This window comes from Coregonus lavaretus, assembly GCF_964263955.1.
Source record: "Coregonus lavaretus genome assembly, contig: HAP1_SCAFFOLD_3071, whole genome shotgun sequence".
Classification (NCBI taxonomy): domain Eukaryota; kingdom Metazoa; phylum Chordata; class Actinopteri; order Salmoniformes; family Salmonidae; genus Coregonus; species Coregonus lavaretus.
In genome coordinates, this window is record NW_028162881.1 from 19,008 (window position 1) to 32,907 (window position 13,900).

Below are 13,900 nucleotides of genomic sequence, written 5' to 3' on the forward strand. Positions count from 1 at the left end.
TCTTGCTGGCCGTGCGTCAGAGGGCCTAGTGCCTTCCCGTAGAGGAGAGTGGGGTAACTTGAGCCACCCTTGTTTCTAGGGAAACCATATACAAAAATTTACCATTTGACCAAATATTTAGGAAGAGGTCAACTTTTCACGGAGTCCGTGAAGGAAGAAACCACATGGAAAAAGTGGTAAGAAAGCAAGGTAAAAAAAAAACCCAAAGTCAAATGAATTTATTGTGTTTGAGGTTTTCATGATGCTTGTATCTAAACCAAAGAAGATATTTTATTTATTTATTGTTATGTACATCAGTTGGGGGCTCTATAAGCGTCAATATGAGGTCCTAAATCTGAAAGTGCATCATTGTAGATGTGTTGGCTAATATAGTCAACATGTTTGTCTTGGGGTAAGTTGAGCCAATCGTTGCAAGGCATTATCGCTGGGATAACAGGGCCATGTTAAGCGTTAAAAAAAAAAGAATGTGTTTGTTAGGTGTTAAGAGATGATTAAAAGACAAAAAAAAAAGCGATTGTGTTGAATTGTGTTTGGGAAATAAAGATAGAAAATGTTTTTTTAAAAGGTAGTGGTAAAATGTCATTCAGTACAGAAATGTGTAGGAGGCTTAACCTACCCTGGTCCTGCAGCTCAACATGTATCTTATATAACCCATATCCTGTGTAAGTAGTGAGAGAGAACACTTTCTTTTGGAAAAGTCGTTTTCAAGACTGTTATGTTTATGTTTACATGAATTCTGATTATTTCCAGGGATACACAATATCCTGAAATATCTTTGTTAGAAATAATACTATACTTCCCTTGACGGAGTGATGATGAATGTAAACAATTGCTCAGCTTACCTCCCTCTAACCCACCTCCCTCTACCCACCTCACTCTACCCACCTCACTCTACCCACCTCACTCTACCCACCTCCCTCTACCCACCTCCCTCTACCCACCTCCCTCTACCCACCTCCCTCTACCCACCTCACTCTACCCACCTCCCTCTACCCACCTCCCTCTACCCACCTCCCTCTACCCACCTCCCTCTACCCACCTCACTCTACCCACCTCCCTCTACCCACCTCACTCTACCCACCTCACTCTACCCACCTCACTCTACCCACCTCCCTCTAACCCACCTCCCTCTACCCACCTCCCTCTACCCACCTCCCTCTACCCACCTCACTCTACCCACCTCACTCTACCCACCTCACTCTACCCACCTCCCTCTAACCACCTCACTCTACCCACCTCACTCTATCCACCTCCCTCTACCCACCTCACTCTACCCACCTCACTCTACCCACCTCACTCTACCCACCTCCCTCTACCCACCTCACTCTACCCACCTCACTCTACCCACCTCCCTCTACCCACCTCCCTCTACCCACCTCCCTCTACCCACCTCACTCTACCCACCTCCCTCTACCCACCTCCCTCTACCCACCTCCCTCTAACCCACCTCCCTCTACCCACCTCCCTCTACCCACCTCCCTCTACCCACCTCCCTCTACCCACCTCCCTCTACCCACCTCACTCTACCCACCTCACTCTACCCACCTCACTCTAACCACCTCACTCTACCCACCTCACTCTACCCACCTCCCTCTACCCACCTCACTCTACCCACCTCACTCTACCCACCTCACTCTACCCACCTCCCTCTACCCTACCACCAAAGTGTGTGTGGCAGTCATCTAATTTTGCCACTTGCCTTTTCGTTGTTGAAGGCAGTCAGAGATTTTGAACTAGACACCTAAATGAAACAAGTTTCCACTAAAACAATATTTATTTAATATTCCCTGTTTTGATTGACCATCCTGTCCCTTTACTGGGTAAAACCTGTATCTATTAAAGGAATACGAGTGACACTATCAATTACTAGTTGGCTACTTTCTTAAACTTTCAAATCCCAACGTAGCAGCAGAGTAACTATTAAGTAAATCACTATATAATCCACATTTTGCCAAAGTAAAAGAATGGTAAACATAGCCAATTATTCTGTAATCAAATTAGTAGTGGCCTAGCATGGATAATAATATTATTAAATAATATTAACAATCCTTTACAGTAACATCCTGGTATGCTACTTAGCAGAGGCTTTTAGCCAGCCCTTGGACTACAGACAGAATAATAATATAATAATAATAATATAATAATAATAATAATATGCCATTTAGCAGACGCGGTAACCCAGACACATCACAGGGGCTATAAGGCTGAAGCATCCCTTTAAAAATGTTCTCACCGCCAAATATGGTAGTGAGAGGAAGTCCAGTCGCGGGTAGTGGGAGAGGATGGAACTAGATGAAACTGGGCCAACATTCACATTTTCTCATCGATTGAAACGGTCTGCCCAACGCATTACCCGGGGAAAACTATCCGCCCTCCAGGACACATACAGCACCCGACGTCACAGGAAGGCCACAAATATCATCAAGGACATCAACCACCCGAGCCACTGCCTGTTCACCCCGCTATCATCCAGAAGGTGAGGTCAGTACAGGTGCATCAAAGCTGGGACTGAGAGAATGAAAAACAGCTTCTACCTCAAGGCCATCAGACTGTTAAATAGCCTTTACTAGCACATTAGAGGCTGCTGCCTATTGAAATCACTGGCCACTTTAAGAAATGGAACACTAGCCACTTTAATAATGTTTACATATCTTGCATTACTCATCTCATACAGTTGAAGTCGGAAGTTTACATACACCTTAGCCAAATACATTTAAACTCAGTTTTTCACAATTCCTGACATTTAATCCTAGTAGAAATTCCCTGTCTTAGGTCAGTTAGGATCCCCACTTTATTTTAAGAATGTGAAATGTCAGAATAATAGTAGAGAGAATGATTTATTTAAGCTTTTATTTCTTTCATCACATTCCCAGTGGGTCACAAGTTTACATACACTCAATCAGTATTTGGTAGCATTGCCTTTAAATTGTTTAACATGGGTCAAATGTTTCGGGTAGCCTTCCACAAGCTTCCCACAATAAGTTGGGGGAATTTTGGCCCATTCCTCCCGACAGAGCTGGTGTAACTGAGTCTGGTTTGTAGGCCTCCTTGCTCGCACACGCTTTTTCAGGATTGAGGTCAGGGCTTTGTGATGGCCACTCCAATACCTTGACTTTGTTGTCCTTAAGCCATTTTGCCACAACTTTGGAAGTATGTTTGGGGTCATTGTCCATTTGGAAGACCCATTTGCGACCAAGCATTAAATTCCTGACTGATGTCTTGAGATATTGCTTCAATATATCCACATAATTTTCCTTCCTCATGATGCCATCTATTTTGTGAAGTGCACCAGTCCCTCCTGCAGCAAAGCACCCCCACAGCATGATGCTGCCACCCCCGTGCTTCACGGTTGGGATGGTGTTCTTCGGTTTGCAAGGCACCCCCTTTTTCCTCCAAACATAACGTTGGTCATTATGGCCAAACAGTTCTATTTTTGTTTCATCAGACCAGAGGACATTTCTCCAAAAAGTACGATCTTTGTCCCCATGTGCAGTTGCAAACCGTAGTCTGGCTTTTTTCTGGCGGTTTTGGAGCGGTGGCTTCTTTCTTGCTGAGCGGCCTTTCAGGTTATGTCGATATAGGACTCGTTTTACTGTGGATATAGATACTTTTGTACCGGTTTCCTCCAGCATCTTCACAAGGTCCTTTGCTGTTGTTCTGGGATTGATTTGCACTTTTCGCACCAAAGTACGTTCATCTCTAGGAGACAGAACGCGTCTCCTTCCTGAGCGTTATGACGGCTGCGTGATCCCATGGTGTTTATACTTTCGTACTATTGTTTATACAGATGAACGTGGTACCTTCAGGCATTTGGAATTTGCTTCCAAGGATTAACCAGACTTGTGGAGGTCTACAATCTTTTTTCTGAGGTATTGGCTGATTTCTTTTGATTTTCCCATGATGTCAAGCAAAGAGGCATTGAGTTTGAAGGTATTCCTTAAAATACATCCACAGGTACACCTCCAATTGACTCAAATGATGTCAATTAGCCTATCAGAAGCTTCTGAAGCCATGACATCATTTTCTGGAATTTTCCAAGCTGTTTAAAGGCACAGTCAACTTCGTGTATGTAAACTTCTGACCCACTGGAATTGTGATACAGTGAATTATATGTGACATAATCTGTCTGTAAACAATTGTTGGAAAAATTACTTGTGTCATGCACAAAGTAGATGTCCTAACCGACTTGCCAAAACTATAGTTTGTTAACAAGAAATTTGTGGAGTGGTTGAGTTTTAATGACTCCAACCTAAGTGTATGTAAACTTCCGACTTCAACTGTATGTATATACTGTATTCTATACTATTCTACGGTATCTTAGTCACTTTAATAATGTTTACATATCTTGCATTACTCCTCTCATATGTATATACTGTATTCTATAATATTCTACTGTATCTTAGTCCATGCCGCTCTAACATCGCTCGTCCATATATGTACAGTACCAGTCAAGAGTTTGGACACACCTCCTCGTTCAAGGGTTTTTCTTTATTTCTACATTGTAGACTAATAGTGAAGACATCCAAACTATGAAATAACACATATGGAATCATGTAGTAACCAAAAAAGTGTTAAACAAATAAAATATATTTTACATTTGAGATTCTTCAAATAGCCACCCTTTGCCTTGATGACAGCTTTGCACACTCTTGGCATTCTCTCAACCAGCTTCACATGGAATGCTTTTCCAACAGTCTTGAAGGAGTTCCCACATATGCTGAGCACTTGTGGGCTGCTTTTCCCTCACTCTGCCGTCCGACTCATCCCAAACCATCTCAATTGGGTTAAGGTCGGGGGATTGTGGAGGCCAGCTCATTTGATGCAGCACTCCATCACTCTCCTTCTTGGTAAAATAGCCCTTACACAGCCTGGAGGTGTGTTGGGTCATTGTCCTGTTGAAAAACAAATGATAGTCCCACTAAGCCCAAACCAGATGGAATGGCGTATCGCTGCAGAATGCTGTGGTTAAGTGTGCCTTGAATTCTTAATCAATCACAGACAGTGTCACCAGCAAAGCACCACCACACCATAACACCTCCTCCTCCATGCTTTACGGTGGGAACTACACATGCAGAGATCATCCGTTCACCCACACCGTGTCTCACAAAGACTCAGCGGTTGGAACCAAAAATCTCCAATTCGGACTCCAGACCAAAGGACACATTTCCACCGGTCTAATGTCCATTGCTCGTGTTTCTTGGCCCAAGCAGGTCTCTTCTTCTTATTGGTGTCCTTTAGTAGTGGATTCTTTGCAGCAATTCGACCTTGAAGGCCTGATTCACACAGTCCTCTCTGAACAGTTGATGTTGAGATGTGTCTGTGACTTGAACTCTGTGAAGCATTTATTTGGGCTGCAATTTCTGAGGCTGGTAACTCTAATGAACTTATCCTCTGCAGCAGAGGTAATTCTGGGTCTTCCATTCCTGTGGCGGTCCTCATGAGAGCCATTTTCATCATAGCGCTTGATGGTTTTTGCAACTGCACTTGAAGAAACGTTCAAAGTTCTTGAGATGTTCCGTATTGACTGACCTTAATGTCTTAAAGTAATGATGGACTGTCGTTTCTCTTTGCTTATTTGAGCTGTTCTTGACATAATATGGACTTGGTCTTTTACCAAATAGGGCTATCTTCTGTATACCCCCCCCTACCTTGTCACAACACAACTGATTGGCTCAAACACATTAAGAAGGAAAGAAATTCCACAAATTAACTTTTAAGAAGGCACACCTGTTAATTGAAATGCATTCCAGGTGACTACCTCATGAAGCTGGTTGAGAGAATGCCAAGAGTGTGCAAAGCTGTCATCAAGGCAAAGGGTGGCTATTTGAAGAATCTCAAATATAAAATATATTTTATTTGTTTAACACTTTTTTGGTTACTACATGATTCCATATGTGTTATTTCATAGTTTTGATGTCTTCACTATTATTCTACAATGTAAAAAATTTTAAAAATAAAGAAAAACCCTTGAATGAGTAGGTGTGTCCAAACTTTTGACTGGTACTGTACATATTCTTAATTCATTCCTTACTTAGATTTGTGTGTATTTGGTATATGTTGTGAAATTGTTGGATATTACTTGTTAGATATTACTGCACTGTCGGTGCTAGAAGCACAAGCATTTCGCTACACCTGCAATAACATCTGCTAAACATGTGTATGTGACAAATAAAATGTGATTGGATCTCAATAAATGTTTCTGTTCCCAAAACTAAAATCTTAAATTTGCTCCACTGTAAACGACAGAGATGAACTATCTTGGGATAGTAAAAAATATATTCGGTTTTACCATCCCTGACCCAGCCTTGAGCCTAGGATTAATGAGACACCTGTAACCACTAGACTGGCTCTTTGACTGGCTGGTTGTCTCTCTGACTGGCTGGCTCTCGACTGGCTGGCTGGCTGGCTCTCTGACTGGCCGGCTGGCTCTCTTGACTGGCCGGCTGGCTCTCTTGACTGGCTGGCTCTCTGACTGGCTGACTGGCTGGCTCTCTTGACTGGCTGGCCGGCTGGCTCTCTTGACTGGCCGGCTGGCTCTCTGACTGGCTGGCTGACTCTCTGACTGATGAGAGAGAGACCTACTTTGGTGGCAGGACGTTTATGTTAAAGTCAGGGGAAGTGTGTCCGTGGTTGCGCCGTTACAATGCAGAAAACCGCTAGTCTGTAGCAGCTCAAACCGTTCAAAACAAAATACCTATTTTACCAGAGCTACACTTCTTTCTAGCACGGATTTGCGGGATGCTCTTAAAGAGGTACACACAAATTAATCATCATGAGTAAGGAACTATGAAAATAGTTCAAGTAAACCTTAAAATAACCCATTTAACCGCTAAAAAATGTTTATCAAGGAAATTTTCTTTACAGCGTCCTTTAAATTCTAGGTATTATTATGATGTATTAGCAGTATGATTAGCAGTATGGATCAGATGATGATTAGCAGTATAGATCAGATGATGATTAGCAGTATAGATCAGATGATGATTATACAGTATACTGTAGATCAGATGATGATTAGCAGTATGGATCAGATGATGATTAGCAGTATGGATCAGATGATGATTATACAGTATACTGTAGATCAGATGATGATTAGCAGTATGGATCAGATGATGATTAGCAGTATACTGTAGATCAGATGATGATTAGCAGTATACTGTAGATCAGATGATGATTAGCAGTATGGATCAGATGATGATTAGCAGTATGGATCAGATGATGATTAGCAGTATGGATCAGATGATGATTAGCAGTATGGATCAGATGATGATTAGCAGTATGGATCAGATGATGATTAGCAGTATACTGTAGATCAGATGATGATTAGCAGTATGGATCAGATGATGATTAGCAGTATACTGTAGATCAGATGATGATTAGCAGTACGGATCAGATGATGATTAGCAGTATGGATCAGATGATGATTAGCAGTATGGATCAGATGATGATTAGCAGTATACTGTAGATCAGATGATGATTAGCAGTACGGATCAGATGATGATTAGCAGTATACTGTAGATCAGATGATGATTAGCAGTATACTGTAGATCAGATGATGATTAGCAGTATGGATCAGATGATGATTAGCAGTATGGATCAGATGATGATTAGCAGTATGGATCAGATGATGATTATACAGTATACTGTAGATCAGATGATGATTAGCAGTATGGATCAGATGATGATTAGCAGTATGGATCAGATGATGATTATACAGTATACTGTAGATCAGATGATGATTAGCAGTATGGATCAGATGATGATTAGCAGTATACTGTAGATCAGATGATGATTAGCAGTATACTGTAGATCAGATGATGATTAGCAGTATGGATCAGATGATGATTAGCAGTATGGATCAGATGATGATTAGCAGTATGGATCAGATGATGATTAGCAGTATGGATCAGATGATGATTAGCAGTATGGATCAGATGATGATTAGCAGTATACTGTAGATCAGATGATGATTAGCAGTATGGATCAGATGATGATTAGCAGTATACTGTAGATCAGATGATGATTAGCAGTACGGATCAGATGATGATTAGCAGTATGGATCAGATGATGATTAGCAGTATGGATCAGATGATGATTAGCAGTATACTGTAGATCAGATGATGATTAGCAGTACGGATCAGATGATGATTAGCAGTATACTGTAGATCAGATGATGATTAGCAGTATACTGTAGATCAGATGATGATTAGCAGTATGGATCAGATGATGATTAGCAGTATGGATCAGATGATGATTAGCAGTATGGATCAGATGATGATTAGCAGTATGGATCAGATGATTAGATGATGATTAGCAGTATGGATCAGATGATGATTAGCAGCATGGATCAGATGATGATTAGCAGCATGGATCAGATGATGATTAGCAGCATGGATCAGATGATGATTAGCAGCATGGATCAGATGATGATTAGCAGCATGGATCAGATGATGATTAGCAGTATGGATCAGATGATGATTAGCAGTATGGATCAGATGATGATTAGCAGCATGGATCAGATGATAATTAGCAGCATGGATCAGATGATGATTAGCAGCATGGATCAGATGATGATTAGCAGCATGGATCAGATGATGATTAGCAGTATGGATCAGATGTATAGGGAAATGTAGGTGTGGCGCAGAAATCTTTATCCCATCAAGGTGTGCCACGGATTTAAAAAAAGGGTAGTGAACCACTGTGTTTCACAATGAAACTGGGGGAGCATTCAACAATATTGCATATCCATCTTTCTTTCATGACTTTACTTGTTGAACCCGGCACAAGTTACTGAATGTTTGTACACTACTTCTAAACAGGGGAGAAGTTGACCCAGTGACCTTTGTTGTTGTTTTGTAACACTGACCTGAATATACTTCATGAAGCGATGGCACTTGCCGCAGCGGGACAGGGGCTTGCCGGTGGCAGCGATGGGAGAGAACGTCACCTCCATGAGCTCGTCCATACCTACAGGACACAGAGACATGGTTAGTTTATGACCTCCAGCTCGTCCATACCTACAGGACACAGAGACATGGTTAGTTTATGACCTCCATTAGCTCGTCCATACCTACAGGACACAGAGACATGGTTAGTTTATGACCTCCTCCAGCTCGTCCATACCTACAGGACACAGAGACATGGTTAGTTTATGACCTCCAGCTCGTCCATACCTACAGGACACAGAGACATGGTTAGTTTATAACCTCCAGCTCGTCCATACCTACAGGACACAGATACATGGTTAGTTTATGACCTCCAGCTCGTCCATACCTACAGGACACAGATACATGGTTAGTTTATGACCTCCAGCTCATCCATACCTACAGGACACAGAGACATGGGTAGTTTAGGAGATATTTGTGACGCCAAACCTTTTATTTTTTATAATACATTAATTCCTTTATTTGTCTCCCCTCCCTTCTCCTGCTACGGTCAGTATCCCCTCCCTTCCCCTGCTATGGTCAGTATCCCCTCCCTTCTCCTGCTACGGTCAGTATCCCCTCCCTTCTCCTGCTACGGTCAGTATCCCCTCCCCCCCCTGCTACGGTCAGTATCCCCTCCCCCCCTGCTACGGTCAGTATCCCCTCCCTTCTCCTGCTACGGTCAGTATCCCCTCCCTTCTCCTGCTACGGTCAGTATCCCCTCCCCCCCCTGCTACGGTCAGTATCCCCTCCCTTCTCCTGCTACGGTCAGTATCCCCTCCCCCCCCTGCTACGGTCAGTATCCCCTCCCCCCCCTGCTACGGTCAGTATCCCCTCCCTTCTCCTGCTACGGTCAGTATCCCCTCCCCCCCCTGCTACGGTCAGTATCCCCTCCCTTCCCCTGCTACGGTCAGTATCCCCTCCCTTCTCCTGCTACGGTCAGTATCCCCTCCCTTCTCCTGCTACGGTCAGTATCCCCTCCCTTCTCCTGCTACGGTCAGTATCCCCTCCCTTCTCCTGCTACGGTCAGTATCCCCTCCCCCCCCTGCTACGGTCAGTATCCCCCTATTAAGGTCAATATTTGGGAATGGTAAACTGATCCTAGATCTGTTTCAAAGAGCATCTTGAAGAAGTAGTGGAACTTCCTGTTGAAGAAGTAGTGGAACTTCCTGTTGAAGAAATAGTGGAACTTCCTGTTGAAGAAATAGTGGAACTTCCTGTTGAAGAAGTAGTGGAACTTCCTGTTGAAGAAGTAGTGGAACTTCCTGTTGAAGAAATAGTGGAACTTCCTGTTGAAGAAATAGTGGAACTTCCTGTTGAAGAAATAGTGGAACTTCCTGTTGAAGAAGTAGTGGAGCTTCCTGTTGTAGATGTCCAGGGTGTGTGTTACTCATTGGTGATTAAGTCAAAGAAGTAGAACCTGATGAAGGCGAAAGCCAATAGGCGTTGGTGTATTTTAATGATGTCTTCGCCCAGACATTAAAGGCTTTTTAACTTTCAAAGAGTGCCTGGACCTGGACCACTTATTCCACAGCACCTACAGTACTCACTATATTACAGTAGAGTATTTACTATATTACAGTAGAGTATTTACTATATTACAGTAGAGTATGTACTATATTACAGTAGAGTATGTACTATATTACAGTAGAGTATTTACTATATTACAGTAGAGTATTTACTATATTACAGTAGAGTATTTACTATATTACAGTACTCACTATATTACAGTACTCACTATAATAAAGTAGAGTATTTACTATATTACAGTAGAGTATTTACTATATTACAGTACTCACTATATTACAGTAGAGTATGTACTATATTACAGTAGAGTATTTACTCTATTACAGTAGAGTATTTACTCTATTACAGTAGAGTATTTACTATATTACAGTACTCACTATATTACAGTAGAGTATTTACTCTATTACAGTAGAGTATTTACTATATTACAGTACAGTATTTACTATATTACAGTAGAGTATTTACTATATTACAGTATAGTATTTACTATATTACAGTAGAGTATTTACTATATTACAGTACTCACTATATTACAGTAGAGTATTTACTATATTACAGTAGAGTATTTACTATATTACAGTAGAGTATTTACTATATTACAGTAGAGTATTTACTATATTACAGTACTCACTATATTACAGTACTCACTATATTACAGTAGAGTATTTACTATATTACAGTAGAGTACTCACTATATTACAGTAGAGTATTTACTATATTACAGTAGAGTATTTACTATATTACAGTAGAGTATTTACTATATTACAGTACTCACTATATTACAGTACTCACTATATTACAGTAGAGTATTTACTATATTACAGTAGAGTATTTACTATATTACAGTAGAGTATTTACTATATTACAGTACAGTATTTACTATATTACAGTACAGTATTTACTATATTACAGTACTCACTATATTACAGTACTCACTATATTACAGTACTCACTATATTACAGTACTCACTATATTACAGTACTCACTATATTACAGTAGAGTATTTACTATATTACAGTACAGTATTTACTATATTACAGTAGAGTATTTACTATATTACAGTAGAGTATTTACTATATTACAGTAGAGTATTTACTATATTACAGTACTCACTATATTACAGTACTCACTATATTACAGTAGAGTATTTACTATATTACAGTAGAGTATTTACTATATTACAGTAGAGTATTTACTATATTACAGTACAGTATTTACTATATTACAGTAGAGTATTTACTATATTACAGTAGAGTATTTACTATATTACAGTAGAGTATTTACTATATTACAGTACAGTATTTACTATATTACAGTAGAGTATTTATTATATTACAGTAGAGTATTTACTATATTACAGTAGAGTATTTACTATATTACAGTAGAGTATTTACTATATTACAGTACAGTATTTACTATATTACAGTAGAGTATTTACTATATTACAGTAGAGTATTTACTATATTACAGTAGAGTATTTACTATATTACAGTACAGTATTTACTATATTACAGTAGAGTATTTACTATATTACAGTACAGTATTTACTATATTACAGTAGAGTATTTACTATATTACAGTACAGTATTTACTATATTACAGTAGAGTATTTACTATATTACAGTACTCACTATATTACAGTACTCACTATATTACAGTAGAGTATTTACTATATTACAGTAGAGTACTCACTATATTACAGTAGAGTATTTACTATATTACAGTAGAGTATTTACTATATTACAGTACTCACTATATTACAGTACTCACTATTACAGTAGAGTATTTACTATATTACAGTAGAGTATTTACTATATTACAGTAGAGTATTTACTATATTACAGTAGAGTATTTACTATATTACAGTACAGTATTTACTATATTACAGTACAGTATTTACTATATTACAGTACTCACTATATTACAGTACTCACTATATTACAGTACTCACTATATTACAGTAGAGTATTTACTATATTACAGTACAGTATTTACTATATTACAGTAGAGTATTTACTATATTACAGTAGAGTATTTACTATATTACAGTAGAGTATTTACTATATTACAGTACTCACTATATTACAGTACTCACTATATTACAGTAGAGTATTTACTATATTACAGTAGAGTATTTACTATATTACAGTAGAGTATTTACTATATTACAGTAGAGTATTTACTATATTACAGTAGAGTATTTACTATATTACAGTACAGTATTTACTATATTACAGTACAGTATTTATTATATTACAGTAGAGTATTTACTATATTACAGTAGAGTATTTACTATATTACAGTACAGTATTTACTATATTACAGTAGAGTATTTACTATATTACAGTACAGTATTTACTATATTACAGTAGAGTATTTACTATATTACAGTACAGTATTTACTATATTACAGTAGAGTATTTACTATATTACAGTACAGTATTTACTATATTACAGTAGAGTATTTACTATATTACAGTACAGTATTTACTATATTACAGTAGAGTATTTACTATATTACAGTACTCACTATATTACAGTACTCCCTATATTACAGTAGAGTATTTACTATATTACAGTAGAGTACTCACTATATTACAGTAGAGTATTTACTATATTACAGTAGAGTATTTACTATATTACAGTAGAGTATTTACTATATTACAGTACTCACTATATTACAGTACTCACTATATTACAGTAGAGTATTTACTATATTACAGTAGAGTATTTACTATATTACAGTACAGTATTTACTATATTACAGTACAGTATTTACTATATTACAGTACAGTATTTACTATATTACAGTACTCACTATATTACAGTACTCACTATATTACAGTACTCACTATATTACAGTAGAGTATTTACTATATTACAGTACAGTATTTACTATATTACAGTACAGTATTTACTATATTACAGTAGAGTATTTACTATATTACAGTAGAGTATTTACTATATTACAGTACTCACTATATTACAGTAGAGTATTTACTATATTACAGTAGAGTATTTACTATATTACAGTAGAGTATTTACTATATTACAGTACAGTATTTACTATATTACAGTAGAGTATTTACTATATTACAGTACTCACTATATTACAGTACTCACTATATTACAGTAGAGTATTTACTATATTACAGTACAGTATTTACTATATTACAGTACAGTATTTACTATATTACAGTAGAGTATTTACTATATTACAGTAGAGTATTTACTATATTACAGTACTCACTATATTACAGTAGAGTATTTACTATATTACAGTAGAGTATTTACTATATTACAGTAGAGTATTTACTATATTACAGTAGAGTATTTACTATATTACAGTAGAGTATTTACTATATTACAGTACAGTATTTACTATATTACAGTACAGTATTTACTATATTACAGTACAGTATTTATTATATTACAGTAGAGTATTTACTAT

The 13,900-nt window shown here is 38.3% G+C and overlaps 1 protein-coding gene across 1 annotated transcript in view; it reads right to left on the bottom strand.

Moving 5' to 3' along the window:
* top3b (DNA topoisomerase III beta) overlaps nucleotides 1-13,900 on the bottom strand; it is a 52,485-nt gene that overhangs the window by 7,463 nt on the left and 31,122 nt on the right. The window contains exon 15 of the mRNA XM_084193525.1: nucleotides 8,864-8,964. Within this exon, the coding sequence (XP_084049651.1) occupies nucleotides 8,864-8,964 (101 nt within the window). The remainder of the gene's footprint in view (nucleotides 1-8,863; nucleotides 8,965-13,900) is intronic.